Raw genomic sequence first — 22191 nt, forward strand, 5'->3', positions numbered from 1 at the left:
ACACTTACCTAATAGCCCCTTCTCCAGAGTGAAGCTTTTGTTTGTAAACATACATTCAAAAGCCACAATGTGAAAAATCTTATTCACTGTGTTGTGAGTCCCAACTATTCGAATATACCTGGGGGTAAAAAGAAAAGAAAATCTGTTGAAGAAAATGAGCTCCCATTGTAAGGAATCCAAAGATAACAGAATAAGATACACTATGTAAACATACAGTGTACCAGAGCATGGATTAAAGGAGACTCTGAATTGGCTTCAGACCCCGTACCTGCTCCTTAGGGCTGGCTCCAACTGAGCCTGGAAGAATTACAGCAAAATTAAGGAGGTACCACTTTCCAGAGAATGAAGAAGAACTTAGATTTGGTTTACCTAGAAAATCAAACCAGGGATTGTTCAGCTCAACCCCTGAATGTCAGTACAATTGTATATCCATGAGACACTTACACTGGAGAATAACAAACAGCTTCTATCCTTGCTTTGTGGTTAGGAATGTGCCTGTGCACAGGTGCACAAACACACACAAAGTCAAATGCTTTCCAACTCAATGAAAGCTTTCATCCATTGGATGAAATGCATGAAATCAATACTGCCTTCTTGTTGAAAGTAAAAATCCACGGAAACTACTGAAAACCACTCACAGCTTCTTGTATTTTAATATTGCTCCTGAATCCTTGTTAGGAAGTTAACCCTATATACTTACGCCAGCCCCCCACTTGACTGCTAGGAAGCCTTCTCCTGACCAGAGGAAGTGATCAGCAGAGGTGACCCAGCCTGCTCTGCAGCCTCCCGCCTGGCCACCCGGATCTGGCATCTGCATACAGTGCAGAGTTTCACAGGGCAAGTCTCGAGCCTCTTGGCCTGTTCACCCTCTCTGACAAACAAGCATTAACCTTGGAGCAACTTGCTCCTTTCACTCTTCAAACGGACCTGACAGTTCACAGGTTAATGAACAGACAAACTTACTCTTCTGAGTGTCACACAATTTCAGAGGGAATGTAATGTGCCACACACAGTCTTACTGGAATTCAAAAGAAGAATAAGAAGAAAAAGAACTAGATTAACTGATAACGCTCTCTCAAATTATGAACTATGTGCTCTGAAGGATGGGGCATACTAAACGAACAGATTTCAATTAGGAGATGACAGACTGGGCAAGGTTTTAGTAATATCTTCCCTCCGCTATGTAAAACAACCTTCCACTTAAGATGATACAATTTTACGTCTGAGTTAATCGCTGTTCACTAATTCGGTAATTTCCTTACATTTCTCGTCACTCCAAGTTAACTGTATAATGTAAATGCCAACTGTAAAAATTCACATAAAAGAGGCTATATTTGGGGGTTTTGTATCTTGGGCTATTCTCCCTCCTGTTTCTTCAAACCTGAATCTCACCGCATTCCCTGTGCACCTCATTTAGCCACCTGCTCCTTGACATGAGCTGATCGCTCATCTTCATAACCGACAGTAATGCTTTCTCCTGGACTGGCTGCTCAGTGTTCCCATATCCACTGCAGGGAGACACCGCTCTTCCTGTGTGGAGAGTCAGGGCAACTGCGGTGCTCACCAGAGCCCTCTGGGTAAGCAGGAGGTTGGCCCTGATCCGTTCTCTCAAGCCCTCAAGGCAGACAGAAGGTGCTGATTTTACTGGTTTTGGGTGGGTGGGTGGGGTTCATTTAAAATAAGTTCTAAATGATCTGGGTAGAACGGACTGTGTGGTTCTTTACTGTAGGCAGTAACAATCTCTCTGGGCTTTCTGGAGCGGAAGGGGTGTGTTAAGCCTGGCACCTTGGCCTGAATCTAATTTTGCCCATTTCCTTAAACCCACAGGAACTCAACAAGCATAGCACTTTCAACCGCACATAGTCGTGACAGTCTGAGTGCTGCTGTCTGCAATCTTGGAGGGAATGGAGGGAATGTGGTTTGGTGGAATTTGATCAGATCATTTTCCTGTTCCCTAGGTCAAATCTCTCAAAGGAGAGATAGCTCTCCTAATACTGTGCAAGGCAGAGGAGCCAGGAAGGGACTAATAGGGCCTTTCCCCACTGGCAGTTCTTAAGGTTAAATAGTTCAGGCTGACCTAAGGGGATGCAGTAATGTCCCCCCCACTTTCATTTCAAAACATTATATGGAACCAGGCTCTCCTAGTTTAGATAACAGTCATTTCCCAAATTTTACCCTGGTGCAAATATCAGGAGTGGGAGAAAATATAGAACCTTCCCCTCCCTTGTCCCCCAATTATAGGAAACTGAAAATAAAAAATCGTACTGGAATACATTTTACAGCCTTAATGATAGTGTTTGTGATAACTAGCAAGATAATATGTATGACTGCAAAGCATTAAGAGATGCCTCCAGATAAAAAGTTCTATATAAATGAAGATAATGTTATCTCTGCTGCATAATCCTGAGGTCAAATTAGCAATTCACCACTGTACATCACACTTCCTGATTAGCCTGTTATATGTAATGCTCACAACAAGTTTAATTATTCTAGTTCTACAATACTTTCTAAGTCTACATAAAATTATAGCCTAATTTACAAAAATGGCATAAAGTCCTTACTCAAATACACATTAAAAAATGGTAACAAAGTCACAGGAAAGAAGCCATGCTCCTTTTCTACAGCAAGGAATTGTTTAGCATAGGACTCTATCCTTTACTGAAGATCTTGACTAGAAATAGCAAACAGGCTTTAACTAATCCCCCAACTTCAGTGACTGGTAGGGCAGCCTGGAGCTCTCCATTAAGAACACAGGGGCCCTGTCCAGCTCAGGGGAAGGCATGCCCTGATCCATGAGCAATGTCTAGAGGAAGAAGGAGGCAGCACCATCAAGGTACCATCTTGGATCATAAGCAGATTTCCTTAATGGGGCTTACAAGGGAACATCCTGGAGGCAGAAGTTATCACTATCCAAGCTACTGAAAAATCCAAGGGCTGGTGATGGGAGGGAGTCCTCTCTCTCTTTCCTTTTTTTTCTTTGAAAAACAAAAGAAAACTTGCTTCTGGGTCACAACACCTAAACAGGAGAAGCAGATGCCACATTTCTCTGTCACAAAAGATTCTGAATAAGAGGTAAAACTTAAGCTTTTTTTCTTTCAACATCATCTCTCCAATGCACACTCAGACTCTGATTTAACCTGATAATAAGGGCAGTGGCAGCTAGTGACTTCATCAGTGAGCAGAGAGGGGCGCTGCTGAAAAATATGACAGCTATCCTTTGTTCTCTCTGAGGTCCTCAACAGCAGCTCAGACAGTTGGAAGATAATTAAAACTTAGTGCTGAGAAAGGCAGATATGCAACAGATTGGCCATTTCTTTTTTTTTTTTTTTAATTTAGTGTCTTTTCAAAAAAATTTATTTATTTTATTTATTTATTTTTGGCTGCATTGGGTCTTCGTTGCTGAGCGCGGTCTTTCTCTAATTGTGGTGAGCGGGGGCTACTCTTCGTTGAGGTGTGCAGACTTCTCATTGTGGTGGCTTCTCTTGTTGCGGTGCGTGGACTCTAGGTGCACGGGCTTCAGTAGTTGTGGTTCGCAGGCTCTAGAGCGCAGGCTCAGTAGTTGTGGCGCACAGGCTTAGTTGCTCCGCGGCATGTGGGATCTTCCCGGACTAGGGCTCGAACCCGTGTCCCATGCATTGGCAGGTGGATTCTTAACCACTGCACCACCAGGGAAGCCCCAGATTGGTCATTTCTGATGAGGATGAATGCTGTTCACATGAGCCCTGGTGTAACAGTCTGTTTCCAATATTCTCCTCCCTTCCTTGTGTTAGCTGTCTTCTAGTCACTGACAAAGACTGGGGCCTCAACACAGTTCAAAACAGGATGTTTCAATGCAGAAGTTTCTAGGAGCTATAATATTGTGGGTGAAAAGAGATTCTTCTTTAAAAAAATGAAACCTAAACCTAAACCTTCCAAGGATAGCACTCTGAAATTGAAAGGCACTATAGAGTTTTGAAGTACTTGCTTTAGAGCCTAACAGGACCAGGTGTGTAGCCCAGCCCCATCACTTAATTAGCTGTGTTACTTCGGGGAAAAAAATGTCTTAAACCTTTCTGAACCACAATTTCCTTCTCTATAAAAGGTCAGTACACAAGCCTTATATGATATTTAAACGAGGTAAGTATTTAAAGTGTCTAATGCAGTGCTTGGCAGAGTAGAGTATCATTAAATAGAAATGCAAAGAGTAGGTCGCTGGAGGCGGCATTTCTTTTGGACTTCAAGACTGCTGGTTGTCTGGGAGAGCATTCCTAACTGTGGTTGTTAAAGTGGTGCATCCGCATCCATGAATAGGCAGGCCCAAGGATGGACTTCAAGAGCATGGGCAGGGGCTAGTCCTTACCCTTAGGGCCCCACAGTATATGTAGAAAGAAGCTACATTCCGAACGCAGATTACCTGGCTCTACGTTATTTCCTGCTTTAAGCCCCTAGTCTTTAGAAAAGTCTATTTTAAATGTTCTTGACCTGACTCAGCTCTGCACAAGGAAACAAGGGAAGAATCTTTTTCCCATATTTGGTCCAGCTACCCATGCCCACAGAAGAGTTTCTTTTTTGTGCTAACTCTGGAAGTTTGGAGTTTTAATTTATTAAGAAAAATAGCACTTCTTACAAAGAAACATCACAATACTGTGACCTAGAAAATTTCTGCCTTGGAGATTTCATTGTATTCCCTGCCTGTCCTGGGAAGGTACTACAAATTCCTATTCTTAACCTATCTTTCCATCATTTCTTGTCAGGACGCTACCGTATTTCATTTCTAAGTCACATACAATACATCTTTAACAAACTGAATATAGAAAAACAGCAACTTGTACACCCTCCCTTTAAACCCCTTGGAACCCTCTAGTCTTGGTATTCTTTAGTCTTTAGCCTACTTGTGGTTACAGTTGATCCTTAACCTTTGCCTCTAGTTATAAGATCATCTAACACTGTACTGAGCAGGTTCTGCTACAAGATAAAATTGAATTCAGCAAAAAAATTTTACATGAGCTCTCAAGGGATCAATTAAAGCCAAAACCCATCAGAATTTTATTCTTTGGTAAACAAAGTTTTATTCTCAAATTGAACTTTACATTCTTGGGTTAAACAAAGATGCTTGAGAAAACCAGGGTTAGCCTAAGACTGGGATCCTTAACAGCACAAGAAGGGATCCTTAACATTTTGGCTCCTCCTCTGAGGTCTCCATGGAGAACTCTGCAGAGAAAAACTGTTCTTTGCTGTGGCCAGAGGCAGTCACCTGACAAGAACTTTAGCTACAGCATTTACTAGAGACTTAGGACCATGTGGGATTTGAATTCACCATTTCCACGATTTCCTATTCGACCTTTCCTTTCAAGGAGGTATGAAGAATGTACATAAATAATTCTCTAGCCGAAAAAGCTGGAAATGTATGTGGGTTTCCCCAGTATGATATTTTCTTCTAGTTCTAGGTACCAAGTTAATGCTCTTATAATCAAACCACAGACCAGAGGGTGAAGTGACTTCAGGTCTTGTTGCTAAGGCAGCAAGTGGAAAACAGTTTACTGCCAGAATGACAAAAAGCTTCTAGAAAAAGCATGTTGCGACAGAACAGACTTGTTACTCTTAGAAAACCTTCCCTCTGGCTGATCTGTGGAGCTATAGATTCTCTTCTACTGACTTCAGCAAGGGGCCCCAGCAGCATTTGCTTATTTGGGAGAGGAAGAATTATTGAAAGGTTAAACACTCTGCCAGAGTTAGCTTAAGCAGAGGCTACTGTCTCAGAGAACAGCCCTGATGCTGTCTGACCACTACCCCTGCAGAGGGAGCAATCATGTTCCAGCAACTCCACTATTCAACCTGAAGGGCAAACAAAACAAGAAGTCATCTTGTTTTTCAGAGAAAATTGATGCTATACAGAATCAAGTATGCAGAAAGGATAAGATCGGTAAATAATTACTAACACAGCATAACCCAGTGCTACCCAAAATAGAGAGTCATTCCAACATTAGAGATAAATATTTAAGTGTTGTTTTTTATTTGAGGGAAATGTGCATTTTTAACAATAGGCTTTTTTTCCCCACCCCCGAATATGCAGAACCTAAAACCTGCCATAATAATATGCCTTCAATCTATGAAAACATATTTGAAATTAATATCACAAAAGAACTTAATTATCGTATTTATTTACATAAATCATATGAAAATGATATAACCTGTAAATTTATTTAATTCATTTCTATATTCTGCTTGCACATTTACCAGTCAATAGCCTTGTAGGTATACTAAGTAAATGTGCTATTAATCAAGATTTAATAAACACTTACTAGGTACAAGAAATTCTGCTAAGCACTGTGAGGAATGGACCAGGAAGACAGGACATAAACCTTCATCTGGAAAAGTTTATAGTGCAGTTTAGAAGGTAAGACTAAAACCCATCAAACTGTATGATTTTTGACAGGACTGAGCTGAAAGAATGACCTAGGTTCTAGTCAGAGCTTCACAATGCATTAGGTATAAAATTGGGGGCAAGTTCCTTAATTTCTCTCAGTCTCAGGCTCCACACTGGTAGTAGTGGTAAGGAGAAAGACATAAGAGCCTCTGACCTATTCACAAATGGTAGCCTAACCTTAAAACACCAAATTTAGCAGCATGAACTTTAAAAGTCCTCCCTGTGAACAAAACAAAACATAGCTAAAACAGAAATAATCCCTTTCCTGCCCCGCCCCCCCACCCCCAGATGATCACAGTCTTATCCAACAAATATTAACTGAGTATTTACCATGTGTCAGCTACTCCTGCTAGGTGGTGGGATATGGGATTGAACACTACAGATAAAATCTATTCCTCATGGAATTTACATTTCAGGTCAGGAGACAGACAACAAATAAAAAAATCAAATAATTAGCCACTGGTTGGTAGGTGATCTATTTAGCATAGAACTTCATAGACAAACTTGCTAAACTGGAAGGATAAACAGTTATAAAACCTCTCCCTGCAGGAATAAAAGAAGAGTCAAATGGGAAGGCATGACTAGCTCTGATTGAGAATATGGATATACCGTAAATGAGCCTGCGATATAGACACAGTATACCTATTATACATATTTAGCAGGATATAGGCAAAAATCTAACTAAGTAGGTTTGTTAGGGTCTGGAAAGAGGAACTGATTTGAATTTCGTGGGAAGAAATGTCTTATTTTATTTATTTCATGGTTTCGTTTTCTTTTTATCTCTGCATTTTTTCGGATTGTAATTTTCAAGGGATTATAGAAAGACAAAATGGCAAGTGAAAGATATAAAATAAAAAATGAATAAGGGAGAGAGGGAGGGAGGGAGGGAAGAAAGGAGAAAGAAAGAAGAGAGACAAAGGGAGGAGCCAGAGGAGGGAGGGGGAGGGGAGGAAAAGATCATGAATATGTATAAACCAATCCCTTCTTCTGTCTGTTATGTGCTATTGTGAACAAATCCCCATGTGGGAATACTGTTAACCAATTTTATTACTCAATAAAACATCTGAAACCAACACAAAGTATATTTTAAGAAATAGAACTAAATTACCAAAAGTTCAATATTTGCATTTTTTCATTAACTTTTCCCCTAGCCCAAGATGCTGGGAGCGGGAGAGAGAATTTCACCAGTTTTATCTTTAAAATGGCTGCATTATCTTTTTCAGTTTATCCAGTAGGCTGTGCATTTCCACGAATGTAGACAAATGAGTCTAATGGAATTGTGCACTAGAGAAAAAGTAGAAGAAAATTAAATCTGTTAGTTTCCCTATGAATCTGTAAGAACTCATTTGGTGACTATGACCTGTAGCCAGCCTGCTTTAGGATCATGATGGGTAAGGGAAGTTTCTCTTTTTTTTTTTTAAACCTAAGACTATGGTAGAGATATGCCACTTACTATAACTTAACATTTTAAGGGCTGGAGGAGCCTGTCCTTTTTTTTCCTTTTAGAGTCGAAGATTAAATACAGAAGGAAGAGAGGCAAACAGAAGGAGAAAGAATTTGCCTCTCCCTGAAGAAAAATCTAAGAATCCTTCTAAGAATGTAAACATTTGACACACTGAGAAACAAGACAGGAATTGCGTAAGACGGTTAGAATAACAGAAGTGAAAACTGAGTGACAAGTCAAGAGAGTAATAAAGAGAGCATAGGGAGTAAGGAAACCACGAATCTTCATTCCGGACCTCTCAGAAAGTAGCACTGGAATTAAAATAAAAGCTACCAGCTTCTGAGCACATCCTATGTGCTAGCCCTTGCATGCATTATTTCCTTTCATGGAAAACTCATACCCTACACACTCATACAATCAGGCTGGAGATTTCAAATCTCAACAGAACACACGTCGCTCAAAGCCTCTGTACTCCTTATGAGCTATGTAAAGAAACCTGTGTTCCAGGCAGTAACAGCTTCTAACAGAGAACTAACTGAAATATATTTGAAGAAATATATATTTCTCCAAAAAATATAGAAATATATATATAAGAATATATAAGAAATATATATATAAGAATATATATAAGAAATATATATATAAGAAACATATATATATTTGTTTTCTCCAAATATATTCGGAGAAAACAAGTTCAACCCAGAAAAGCTACACACTTGCCACCTACTATCCCCAGACTTCTATGCTCACAAAAAATTTCAGGGACCCTCCTTTGCCCTTTGGGAAGTTCTCGACCTTTACCTAGAGAATTGATCAGGGAGAAAAAAAAAAAAAGATCCAGAGATTTACTTAGCACATAATTCAAGTATCAGCATAACTAGGTACAAAGCTACCAACCAGAGGCAGAGTAGTCAAAGTAAACAAAAATAATACTACAGAAAACTTGAGAAGAACACTCACACCAACAGCACAGGGAATGCAAATGATAATAGGAAACAGAAGTATTTTTGTCTTGGGTGCCAAAACTGGGGTGGCTATGTTCTGTCTCGGGGTTTGTTAAAGCCGGAAGTGCATGACTGATTTCGCTGTAGAAGCCTGTACACTCCAGCTTCCAAACAGCATGAAGGATTACTAATTTCAGCACTACTGGTATAAGAGATTTTGCTCCTAAAATCTGTCAATGTGTTAGAACTTTAATACAAGCAAAAGAGAAAAGAAAAGAGCAAGATGTTCTGAGTGGCACTATTTGGTGACCTACAGAGTCTGCAGCTTATAGTAGGGGCTGAGCAGACATGAGACAGCTTCAAACCTAACAGTCTGCCCAATCATTTTAGAAGACATTTCCCCATACTCATGCCTTTTGTGTTAGAAGTCCTAACCAAACCTGAAGCCTGAAGCCTGTCCCAAACCATATTTCTACTGGATTAGCAAGCAGGTTGGGAGGTGGAGTAGTTTGGCAAGGATTTTTGTTTTCCTTCCCCAAAGCGTCTTAAGAGTTCAACCATTCATGACCTAGACTTTACTGGTATAGCATTAGTGCTAAGTCAGTGATCAGAAAGAAAATGTCAATCCTTACACTTGTCTGAGAAATTCAAGGAAAGAAAAACTTATGAGAGAAATGCACATAAACTAAAATGTATACTTTGTAAGAGAGGATTTATTTTTTAATAAACAATGTAAATATTACATTACTAGTAGTCACTGCTACTGCTGTGGTGTTTGGAATCCTCATTAAAATAAAACAAAACTGGCTTAACTATTTCTCTTTCTTCTTTTACAAAGAAACTTTTACACATACATAGTTTAAAAAGTCAAATAGCCTATAAGATTTATTATGAAAAATACTCCCCCCATGCTCCATTTCCTTCTCTCCCCAGAGGCAACTGTTCTTACCTGTTTTAATGGATTATTTCAGGATTTATCTCACATCTATAATTATCATGCATTTAATGCTACTTCTTGATTTTCCAGCTTTAGGCCTTACCTACCAATCTACTACTATGGAAGACAACTTTTTAGCTCTATCCTCCATATGTACCTTTTTCCTATCCCCCAATTTAGACTGTATTGTAACTTTGGTTGAATCAATACTCAGTGTTTACATCATGATTATGTAGATATTATTCACAACTAATATATGGAGTACTTTCCTTTCCTGCACAGTTTTTCTTCCCTACTAAGAGAAAGAGCCTTGATTTTTGGTTGGAAGTAGTTTTCTTTCAGAATTTTGAAGGTCTTATTCTACTGCCTGTCAAGTTTCTAGTTTTGCTATTGAGAAATCATTATGATACCTGACTTGATTTCTCTCTTCCTTTTTCGCTCTTTTATTTTTTTAATTTTAAAAACATGTCCCGTTCTGGAAACATGCAGATTTTTCTCTGCTTCCCTAGTATTATGAAATTTCATGATGCCTTAGTATGGGTCTATTTTCTTCTACTGTGTTGGGCACTCAGAAGGCCTTTGCAATCTGGAAATCCACGTATTGATAATTCAGTTTTGGTAAATGTTCTTGAATTATTGCTATTGACTTCTTCCTTTGGATTTTTTTAACCTCTCTTTATGGAACTCCTAGTTTTGAATATTGGACCTCCTTATCTTTACCTGTATTTTCATACTTCCTCTGTCATTTTTTTGTGATTTTGTTCCACGCTGTGGGAGAGTTCCTCAACTTTATCATCTGTGCTCTCTACCGAGTTTTCCATTTCTGCTTTAATATTTTAAATTTCCAACTGTATTTCTTATTCTCCAAATGTTCCTTTTTTATGGCTTTTCCTTCTTGGTCTAAGATTGCCATATTTAACCTCTCTGAAGATAGCAATAATTTTTTTTAAAGTTTTCATCTCCCTATATAGTTTTTTTTTCCTGTTTGTTTTAGTCTTTATGTTTCATATTAGTTTCCTCAAATGTCTGGTTGTCAAGAAGGTTGTCAGGAAGGAACCTAGACATTTTCCTCAAGAGGAAATTCTGAGAATATAGTTGCCTGAATGGGTCAACTGTCAGGAAAATCTCACTTTCAGATTCTTTAGCTCTTCCCTCTTAGACTGATTGAATTATCTAGAAAGATGTTTCTAATCCTCTGCATGGGAAATACGGGGTTGACTACCAGAGTTTCAGAGTGGTGAAACAGGGTAGGGGTATTCGTCTGAATGTGTGGCAGGGGAGATATTACTGAAAGGTAGGGTCTAAGCATCAGACCACCTAATCTTCCTATAGTATGACCTTTCTAACCTATGCATGGTTTCCCACTTTAGAGACCTTCTGTTTTACCTGTTTTATCTTCATCAAAGAATAAATTTCCAAAGTCATATAGAGAAAGACAAATACTGTATGATCTCCTTTATATGTGGAATCTAAAAAAGCCTAACTCATAAAACAGAGTAGAATGGTAGTTGCCAGGGGCTGGGAAGTGAGTGAAATGGGGAGATGTTGGTCAGTTGGTACAAATTTCCAGTTGTAAGTTCTGGGGACCTAATGTACAGCATGGAGACTACAGTTAACCAAACTGTATTATATATTTGAAATATATATTTGAAAGTTGCTAAGAGGGTAGATCTTAAATGTTCTCACCATTAGGAAAAGGTACTTGTATGAGGTGACAGAAATGTTAAGTAAACCTACTGTGGTGATCATTTCACAATATATGTGTATCAAATCATTAGGTTGTAACCTAAATGGGAAAAGAATTTGAAAAAGAATAGATACATGTATATGTATAACTAAATCACTTAGCTGTACACCTGAAGCTAACACAACATTGTTAATCAACTACACTCCAATATAAAATAAAAAGTTAAAAAAAATCACTATGTTATATATCATCATGTTTAGCTTAAACAATGTTATATGTCAATTATATCTTAATAGATCTGGAAAAAAAAGAATACATTTCCAGTTTTCTATCAGAGTGGGGAAGAAGCAGTCAAAGTTCTGTGAAGTGGGGAAGAGAAGCTAGAGCTCTTAATTGTTTCATAAGTACATAGTTAACCAGTCTTCTCATTTCAGCCCCTTCTTACCTATCTCCTTCATCACAGCTTCAAAGGTGCCTGGTGCCCCTAACTCCTAAGTCTTCGAGGATTTAGTGGCTTAGGATTCAGTTTTCCTGAGCCTGTTAAATCATTTACCAATTGTTCATCTGCATGTTTTTAATCTCCTCTTCCCATTTTCTTTATCCTTATAGATTAACATCTTAAAAATTCCTTTACTGTCATTTTAGTAGGATCTTGTTCTGAAGCATGTGAGAATCAATGTGTGTTCATTCTGCCATCATTACCTGAAAGCTTAACTATTTTTCACAAAAGTATGTCCATGCCTGTGATTATTCCTATAAGGATAAAAGTTCAATCAAGGATCTTTGCCGGACTTACTGAGTCTGAGACCTTGGATCTTCCAAGCTGCTGTGGCCACAAGGGGACACCTCTAAATCTGTCTGGTACTTAGGACAATAATACAGGAGATAATAACCATTCTTCTTCATCTCCTTCCCTGTCTTCAGCCTGAGGGCTACAACTCTTTTTTCTTTCTAGTCTTGAAATAACATTTTCCCCTTGTTGCTGCTCCTCCATCCCCTTCCTTGTCCCATTCCTTCTACCACATCGTCATATGGTTGTCTCAGATTATTTAGCTATTTTATCTTTTGGACTTGTTTTTCACTAATTAAATGTCCAAACAGGGATATGTCCAGACAGTCCCGTAAATTATCACCATTCTGCAGAAAGATTCAAATCATTGAGTGATTTTGTTAGCCACAGTCTCCCTCTCTCTGAAAGAAAGGGGGAGGGTGTTAATTCCCACTAAGTAAAAATAAAATAATTCAGCTCAACCTCACACTGAAACAGCTGCACAGACAGCACTGGTTGCTCTGTTTACCTTAATAACTGTGGAAAAACACCATCTCCTCCCCTTCCCACTCTCTCCAGAACAATCACCATGCTCCACATGCAGATGGGGTGATTTAGACTCTCTGGAGCAGAGACAGGCTTGTCTGGTGTTCTTCCTGCACATTCGTGCTGCACCCTTCCTCTGCTGCTGTCACACGACCCAGTTGGTTCAGATAACAGCTGCTGCAGGGGACCTGATGGATTCAGCTGTGGGTCGCCTGGAGGCTTCCCTAATGCCCCAGCCCAGCCAGCTGCATCTAAGCAGAGCCATGGGAAGCAAGTGCCAAAGTAAGAGAAAGTATATACTGTACATCCTCTTTAATCCTTGGAGTTACTGCAGCAGCAGCAAAAAGAGAGGGGGAGGAAGAACAAAGAAATACCTCGCAGGGGTGGGGAGCAGGGCGGCCAAGGATTCTAAATTAGACAACTGGAGTGCAAGGTGCAGGTGGAATAAGAGGAAAGCTTTCAAAAAGGGTCCATTCAATTTTACTGCTTACTCCAAGGAGTCCAAGAAAATTCTCAAGTTTTTGGTTTGTTTTCATTCAGTGAGTCAGGATTTAAAGATAATAGGAAGTAATTTCCAACTGATTGTGAACTTTCTGTTAAGCTAAGGAAAGTTAAGTTAGGCACACAGGATGACCAACCATCTATGTTGGCCCAGGACTGTGTTGGTTTCAGTACTGAAAGTCTCACAGCCCAGGAAGCCACTCAGTCTCAGGCAAACCAGGATAGATGTTCACCCTTCACCACCAACAGCTATTTCCCCTTCCGGGGCTCATGTGAAGCTGGGCTGCATTCACATTCTGCTCAGCACCTTCCTTATCTTCCAGGGCCGCTCCTGCCACACAAATGCTCTCCAGCCTCTATCACGCACACTCAAACAGACAAGGGCATGAAAAGGCCATTCTGTGTTTGACTCTCAGTGGAAAACGGAACCGTGTCATTCAGAGTCCTCCCAGCTTCCTTTCTGGAGTGCCATCAGAAGCACAAGCCTTCTAGCCCACACAGGTGGATCAAAATGATCATGGCAGAAACTGAAAACATGGCTCATCTCAGTGCCTGGAGAAACAGTGCATCCCTCAGTAACTTGAAAATGCTGAACTCCAAAAAGAAGGAAGCCAAAGAAAACTCAATTACACAGAGGCTGATAATTCAGTGTATGGATTACTCGGGCTTTCTTCTCTGCTCTCCCCTCCCTCTGGTCCCAGTCATTAGGCCATTTCACTGCTCATTAGCAGGGAGGAGGAAAAAGGAAAGGAGGGGGAAAGTTGAACTAGCCAATTTTTCTATTTATGAGGGAAGGCATTCAAACTATTGGCTCAGGAGGTTCTTTGGTGGGGAGAGAGGATCGAGAATTGGAGGCTGTGGCACTGTCTATTGATTTTAATCATTTGGTCTCTCTTAATTCCCAAACAGAATGAATTGTTGCTCCTCTATTTTCACTGAAGGGCTAGCAAAAGTATAAATGTTAGACAAAAAGAAAAAAAATTACTAGTTAAGCCACACAGGATCCCATCTTTTAAAAAAAAAAGTCCTTTGTCAAACACCAGAGGCAACTCGTAATACTGCCAATTTACAAAATAAATATGATTGGATGATTATATATTATGCTTCAGAAAATTTATAGCCTACATTAAAGAAGTCCCTCACTTCAGATTAAGTGTGAAATACCAATTTAAGAAAGACACCGGGGGCTTCCCTGGTGGCGCAGTGGTTGAGAATCTGCCTGCTAATGCAGGGGACACGGGTTCGAGCCCTGGTCTGGGAAGATCCCACATGCCGCGGAGCAACTAGGCCCGTGAGCCACAACTACTGAGCCTGCGCGTCTGGAGCCTGTGCTCCGCAACAAGAGAGGCCACCATAGTGAGAGGCCCACGCACCGCGATGAAGAATGGTCCCCGCTTGCCACAACTAGAGAAAGCCCTCACACAGAAACGAAGACCTAACACAGCCAAAAATAAATAAATAAATTAATTAATTAAAAAAAAAAAAAAAAGAAAGACACCAGAAAGAGCAATTCAGTTTTGAAACAACTTCTCAAAGCCTTGGTTTCCTTATCCATAAAAGGGAAAGTAACAGTACCTAACTTTGGGAGGGTTAAATGATACATGTATTAAGTGGTTGGTCAGTACTTGACCAGGCACATTCTAAGGGCTCAGTAATTGGTAGCTAGTGAATAGCAGGTACTCAAAAATATTAAATGACTATATTTGACATCATTAATTTAGCAATGTTTTTATTGAGGAACTACTATATACTGAATACTGTTAGGCACTAGATATGGAAATAAATATGAATCAGTTAATTCTTAAAAGGCCCACTGTTTTAATGCAGATCGATAATTACAATATATATTAATAAATATTATTTTACAAATACTACACAAAATAGCATAGTAGCACAAAGGAATGGCATCCAATCCAGACTGGGAAGATTTGAGAAGGCTTCCCAGATGTGATCACTGAGTACTGAAACATGAGTGGGTGATGCCAGGAAAAAATGTGCGTAAAAGAAAAATCCAGGGAGAAGAGTAGCATGTGCAAAGTGTAGGAATGCAACACCCCGGAAGCCTGGGAGAATTGTGGGCAGGGCAGTGGACTGAGTCTTGACTGCACTTGGCTGGAGCACAAATAAAAATGGAAGCACAGGGCTTAGCTATGAAGAGAAGAACAACAGGATGATGGCTAGAGGGAGACTGTAGAGTCAAGAGAAGGATCCGTTTTATTCATTAGTAAGTGGAAGTTATTTGAGCACGTTTAAAGACAGGCTGTAGGGGAAAGAGCTCTGAGTAGAGAGGTAGAGGTTGCTGCTTCCTACCAACCTACGGTGGAATGGGTTCTGACTTAAGGGTATCCCTCTACCAGTTTTAATGAGACAAGGTCTTCTTTTTACCTGTTCAAATGTTGAGGGGGTCTGAATTGATGGCTCTCAATCCTGGCTGCCCATCAGAATCACCTGGGGAGCTTAAAAAATATATGGATGCCACCCTTAGAGATTCTAATTTAATTAGAATGAGGCAGAGATTCTAACGTATAGCTAAGGGTGGGAATTAGATTATAGTCTAAATCCTAACAAACACATATAGTCATGCATAAATAAAAACACATACTTCAAGAGCAAAGATTAATTACTTTGGGGTTAATGCTGCTCTGGATTACTGGACTGCTGCTCCACTTCTTCAGTGTGTCTGCACTCATTTTTCTGGCTGCATCACTAGCTACTTCTATCATATGCCCCACGTTTGACTCACGGGCCATTCCTCAATGTACTTCTGGTGTCTGTGCCCTCCTAGTGTGGTTTCTGCTCCTGGGCATACCTTTCTCCCCTTACTCCCTTACTTTTCCTATAAAGCCCAGCTCAAAGGGTACATGCTTTATGTAGTCTCCCATGAGTACTGACTTATCCCAAGAAGCAGTAATTCCTCCCTCATCAGTGCTCACATAACTTCTATTACAGCATGTCTCACACTCTATGATAGTTAAGTGTTTGCTTTTCGGCCTCCCCTACTGAATTCTGATCTTCCTGGAAACAAGAGACCTTTTCTTGTTCATTTTCTTTTTCAAAGCACCCAGTACAGTGCCCAGGAGAATGCAATGAGTATACTCAAATGCTTGCTAAATGAATGAATCAATGTGGATAAACGAAAGGTAATCATTATAAGAACTGCGCTTAAGAATACAAGAATCTTGAAAGACTGTTCAAGTTCATCAAAGCAAATAATATTTATGTGAAATTACTTCTTAGAGGAGTATAGTTACTCCCAAAGAGCAAAGGACAAACGATATTCCAGGGGTGTTATACAGAGTATGAAACTAGATGCTTATGTTTTGGTATATATAAACCTCAATTAAACAGTATTTCTTTTTTTTTTTTAACTTCCCTTTATAAGGTAGCCAAATGCTGGTGGGACAGTGCATAGCTGCAGGAATGAGGGGGCAGGATTTGATGAGTATAGCAGAAGAAAGGAAAAACACTAGTAAGGTTTCTAAGTGACAACCGTCAGCAGGTTGGAGAATTGCTTATAAATACAATAGAATTAAATAACGATGGTATGATGGCATAGTTGCTCAAATATCATCACAGAGGAGAGATAAAAATTCCTCTGTAGAAAGATGATGATATTGAAGTCCAGCTTTCACTCATGGGAGTGTCAGCAATAGGAGAGAGTGGCCTGGAAATGACAGAACTGAATGATTTAAGAGGCGATAAAGGTAAAATTTAAAAAAAATCAAAACTATCCTGCTTATTTCTATGAGAAGGTGTATACTGCCTACTTCTATAAGATTCATCAACATCTATTTTTTAAAAAGTTACTCTAACGCTGAAAAGTCTACATGTAATAATCCCCAATTCTGTTGTCATGATTATGCTTATGATAAATACTCTGGGCAAATATAACTGGAAAAAACAGAAAGGGAGAAGATAAAATTATTTATGTAATCAGAGAAGTACAAAGAGAAGAATATAAAATGGCTTGAGAGGTATATTACTAGGAGTAATGGGAAGATATTAAGAAAACGGCAAAATTGGGTTGCATATCAGACATTCTCTCAGCATGATTTTTACTGCAGTGTGAAAGGATCTTTTGGAATAATGCTAATTTTCAATGTCCTCTTAATAAAATGCTCAGGTTGCTATAGCCTATTAGGCAGCAGTTAAAACCATGTGAGCTCTGCCACCCCTTTCTCAGGTCTGCTGAAGCATGGCTGTCGCAGGGAGTAAATAAGGCCTTGTGAATCCTGGGCACTCCGGGGTTACACTGGCCAGGTAAAAGATGGAAGGCCCATCACTCAAGTCATTTAAAATTGGACGCAACATTAGAGAAAATGCAATGGAGCTGAGTGGGATCAACTAGAGAATCTAATGTAGCATTTAAAAAAAAAAATCACATTCATTGGTGCCAAGGGACATTTAGAGGACACTGTGTTTAAATTTTGGACTCGTTTTGCAGAAATGAGTGTCAACTGTCCTTGATCTTGCAGGTGACTCTACACACAGGAACTCCCTCCTAAAAATATTAAGAAAAGCACTGACAACCTGACAGGGAACAGTTTACATCTTCAGCTCACAAAATGACTTCCTTTTCTTCCTTCTTTGGTTTAGTGATGATGATGTCATCATGCATCTGTGGTTTGTTATTTTTATATGGACACAAAAGCAGACAGAAAATATATTAAAGCGATGTGTAATTTTCCATGCAAATGCTTTAAGACTAACAAGAGTTGTGCTTTACGATTAAGTGGAAATTGGTTATTTGCTTTAAATATTTATGATAAAATATTTAGATTTAACATTTAAGTGGTTCATTCCACAAGATAAAAACACTTGCAATATTCCTTGGCTGACCTTGGCAGCTAGTGTGATATGGCACATATGTTACCTTAGCTGTGGAAGGATTTTATGTAATAAACCACATCCACGAATAGCAGTCAAAATGGTTTTGTGCCTAGTTCTGCTACCAAACCCAGGTAACCTAGTGCAAATCCTTTAACCTTACTTTTTTTTTTTTCCCCCCCAGCTCTCTTAACAGGATAAAATAAAAATATTGACATATCACAGACTGGAGAAAAAGTAAGCCAAATAGGTTAATGAATAAGACAAGGTCCTGTGGATCTTGAGAGGTGATGAATTCTCTCTGTTCTATGATTTCTCCCAGAGATTCCTCAAAATCATTCAGTAAGGTACCAGTTTTGTGTAAATGAATCAAGAGCTAGGAAAACAAAATCCTATGATAACAAATTGAGGGAGACTGAGCAGTCCAGCCTCCAAAGGTGTTTTCAGGACTGCTAAAGTATAACACTTATAACATCAAGGTTAGTGTTAAATGGCTCATAATACTAACATTATAATAATTATGGCAAGGAAAAAAAGCAAGCAGTTAACATTTATTGAGCACTGGTCTATGCCAGGCACTACACTAAGCACTTAACTCATTTTAATTCATCAAATCTTCATGACTTATGAAGTAGCCTCTACCACCATCCCCATTTTAGAGATGAGTAAACTGAGGCACAATCATAGTGTTTAACTAACTTTCTCAAGCTCACAAGCTGGGAAGTCAAGGGCTATGCTTTGAGCCAGGCTAAATACAAAGGCTATGTTTCAGTACATTATATAACTGCTTGGCCAGCCCAGGACAGTGATGGCTGCTGAGCCACAGGTTCCCCGCCTCCTTTTTTTAACTTAAACTTGCATTTGTCCATAAGTTGCAGGCCATAGACCTGGGAGTTAATGTACACAGCTACGAGAACTGAAAAAAACAAGTAGTAAATATCTGACACACTTACAACCATGCCATCCATACTAACAGGAGTAACAGGCTACTACAACTGATGAACCAATCCCTGAAGGCCAAGTCAACGCTTAAGTAAAATTTTTGTGTCCTACTTAATGAATAACTTGTAGATAAATTATTTTTAAAAATTTCTGCTTTTAAAAAATGGAAGGAAAGACTGCTTACAAATTAGAAAACTGTTGGTTTCCAGAAACAAGGTTCAGAAGAAACAATAGAACAGAGAGATTTTCATCTCCATGTTAACTGGATACCTCTCACTCAAAAGGAAGAGGTTAGGTTGAACTGTGGTTTTCATTTCTGCTGCCATAAGGCGTCTGGTTCTCTAGTGCTTAAGGATGAGAAAAATGCCAGCTTTAGTTCTTCATAGTTAGGACCTGCTTCATAAGTGGATAGGCTTGATTTACCAAAATGTAAAAAACTTACAAGTTAAATATTTTCTAAAACCCCACTGAATCTGATTTTTCACTTGTCAAGAAGAGGCTCACAATTTAAATTTGCAAAACAAGCGTCCCCTTTCCTTGCCTCCACCATGGCAATAAGTGTCTGCTTAGAATGATACGCAGGCATTGCTCGACAGTTTCCTCCAGCTTCTTTTCAAGGAAAATCTTTTCCTATCTACAGATTAATCCTGACAGCTATTGGGAGTCACCAAGGAACCACTCCATTTCCCCAGCACTGCGGGTGCCAATCAGCTGACACAAAAAGCAGGGTCTGAAAAGGAAAGCTGTCCCCAAAGCACGTCGTACAAAGCACGTATATGCTGCACACTTCATTACATGGCAGAACTGAAGAGTATATGTAAAAAAGAGGCCTGCCTTCTCAATTATTGATTTATGAATTTAAACCAAAAGATGTAATTAAAATTGAGTATTTGGAGGTTGCTAAACATCAAAATGTTCCTAAATAGTTTTAAGCACACAAATGTGATTGATTCTACAAAAAAAAGTAGAAAAGAATGATAAATGTAATGGTGATCTATCTTATGGGCCTTTTTGAAAGAACAGAAAAAAAACCCCCAAACTTTCAGCTTTATAACCATTCACTAGGAATGGAAAGAAGAATGATCTTTCCCTCCAGTGATATATGCTCAGTTTCTTCTAATATTCCCATACTGTTGCTCTCGCAATTTTGCTGCATTTGGTCCTTGGTTAGGCTAGCACACGTGGCATGCTCTCAATGTCTTGACTGTGGAGACCTGATGATAGCTCCATTTTCAGTAATAAGGCTTCAAGATGAACACAGGTTCATAGGGCCAAGTTGTTTTCTTGAGGTGCACAAAGCAGATACTTACCCTATGAATATCTTCACGCACGGATGTTTAAAAATGTGAACACTTTAGAACAAGAGTTAATGCAGACAAACGATTTCTGACTTGAACCACAGTGGCTAGAAAACTGTTGATCTTGCTTTCCCCTTCCAAAACTTGCTGCTCTCAGCTCTGGCCCCAAGAGTGGCCAATAATTCACATCAAAATAAAAGAATGGAAAGATTAGTGAAATCTGGTTAATTTGACCATCTTTTTTCATAAGCAACTCATAAAAGAATTAAGATTAGAAATGTACATAATACATTACATAGCAAAGTGGCAACCTCTTGAGACATTATAGTGACTTAGGTTTTATTGAAAAGAAGGGACTCAGAACGTGATTTCTGGCATTACACTGCAGCAGTGTCTCGCCTCTGAAATGAACCGCCGCTTTTACTTTTTTGGGGGAAGACAAGCTCCTCAAAGAGGGTACTAGGTCATCTTTGAATTCTGTAAAGCTACTCACCATTGAGATCTGGTGTCATGTGCACAGTGAAGGCTCAACAGATAGATATTCAGTGGAGGAAATTATTAGCTATAGAAGAAGAGGTAGAGAAAAGGCCCAAGGGAGAATAATTCTTGGAAGCTTCTAGCAACCCCAGACCACAAATGGTGCTTTCTTTCTCAGTCAGCAGATAGGGTAAGTAGACACATCTATTAATGTAAAAGATTGGTTTTAAAATGTGCTTCTAACTCTAGATATTCATAACAGCTGTTATGTACATCATCTTGAAGGAGTGTTGCAGCAGAAATGACAAAAAAGACCCATTTCTGAAAAACGCAGTGTTTTTCCTTTATTCCCTGTACGCTTAGTAAACTTAGCTCAGTGTAACATAACTTTTCAGAAGGTATATACTGGATATGTGTGTGGTCGTGGTGATGGCGATGCGATAATAGAAAGGAGGAAGAGGTGGTACAGCAATAATGCTGTCAGCAATGAAGACAATAGACTCTTTTTGTCCTCAGCTTTTAGAGTAAAAAAGATGAGAACCCGCTGCTCCTCTCAGTCCACACCACTGTTTCGCACCCTTTCATCCATTATCACCTCCCTAAGGAGCCCTTTAAGACATTTTCTTTCATATCACCCCTATAAATTTTAATAACCCAGACATACTGTGTACGTTTATGTACTCTATGTATATCTGTACTTTACACATAAAAAGAGTAAGATTTTTTTGGCCCCCTAAGAACCAGTTTTTGCCCTCTTGGGAGAAAATACTGCCCCCTTCCAGAATGTATGCTCTACACCAAAGCTCCTTAACCATTTTATGATTAATGGACCCCTTTGAGAATCTGATGAAAGCTGTGGACCCTTTCCTGATTCCCATCACCAGTACATATGTACAAAATTTTATACATAATCAGAGCATTCATTAGAACCTCTGGAGCCTATTAATGGACCCTAGCCTGAGCATTCCTTCTCTGCATGCTCTCCTGGGGTGACTGCATATATTCTCAACCTTCTAACTACCACCTGAGTATTCGTGAATCCCAATTTATCCCTTGAGCACTCATCTTCAGGTTTCAGACTCAGATGCAAGAAATATCTATTTAGGTGTCCCACAGATACTTCAAACTCAATTGTCCAATTCTGAACTCATCGTCTTCTACTCAGGCCTGCTTCTAGATTCCAACTCAGTTCATGCCCCACCCTATCTTCCCAGTTTCCCAGGTAGAAATTAGGACTGTCTTTGATTCCTTTCTCCTCCCTTCACAGCCATTCAATCAACAAGTCTTGCCCACTGTACCTCCTTAATATTCCTCAAACTTGTCCCTTCCTTTCACCATTGCGCCCTAGTTCAGGCCCTTATCTCCCACCTGAGACACTCAAATGATGTCTCTGCCTCTATTCTTGCCCTTCTC

The 22191-nt window shown here is 39.5% G+C and overlaps 1 protein-coding gene across 1 annotated transcript in view; it reads right to left on the reverse strand.

Moving 5' to 3' along the window:
• Positions 1-22191, reverse strand: part of BTBD9 (BTB domain containing 9) — a 409107-nt gene that overhangs the window by 141647 nt on the left and 245269 nt on the right. Inside the window, exon 7 of the mRNA XM_068559438.1 lies at positions 9-118. Coding sequence (XP_068415539.1) covers positions 9-118 — 110 coding nt within the window. The remainder of the gene's footprint in view (positions 1-8; positions 119-22191) is intronic.

This window comes from Eschrichtius robustus, chromosome 12 (genome assembly GCF_028021215.1).
Source record: "Eschrichtius robustus isolate mEscRob2 chromosome 12, mEscRob2.pri, whole genome shotgun sequence".
Lineage (NCBI taxonomy): Eukaryota > Metazoa > Chordata > Mammalia > Artiodactyla > Eschrichtiidae > Eschrichtius > Eschrichtius robustus.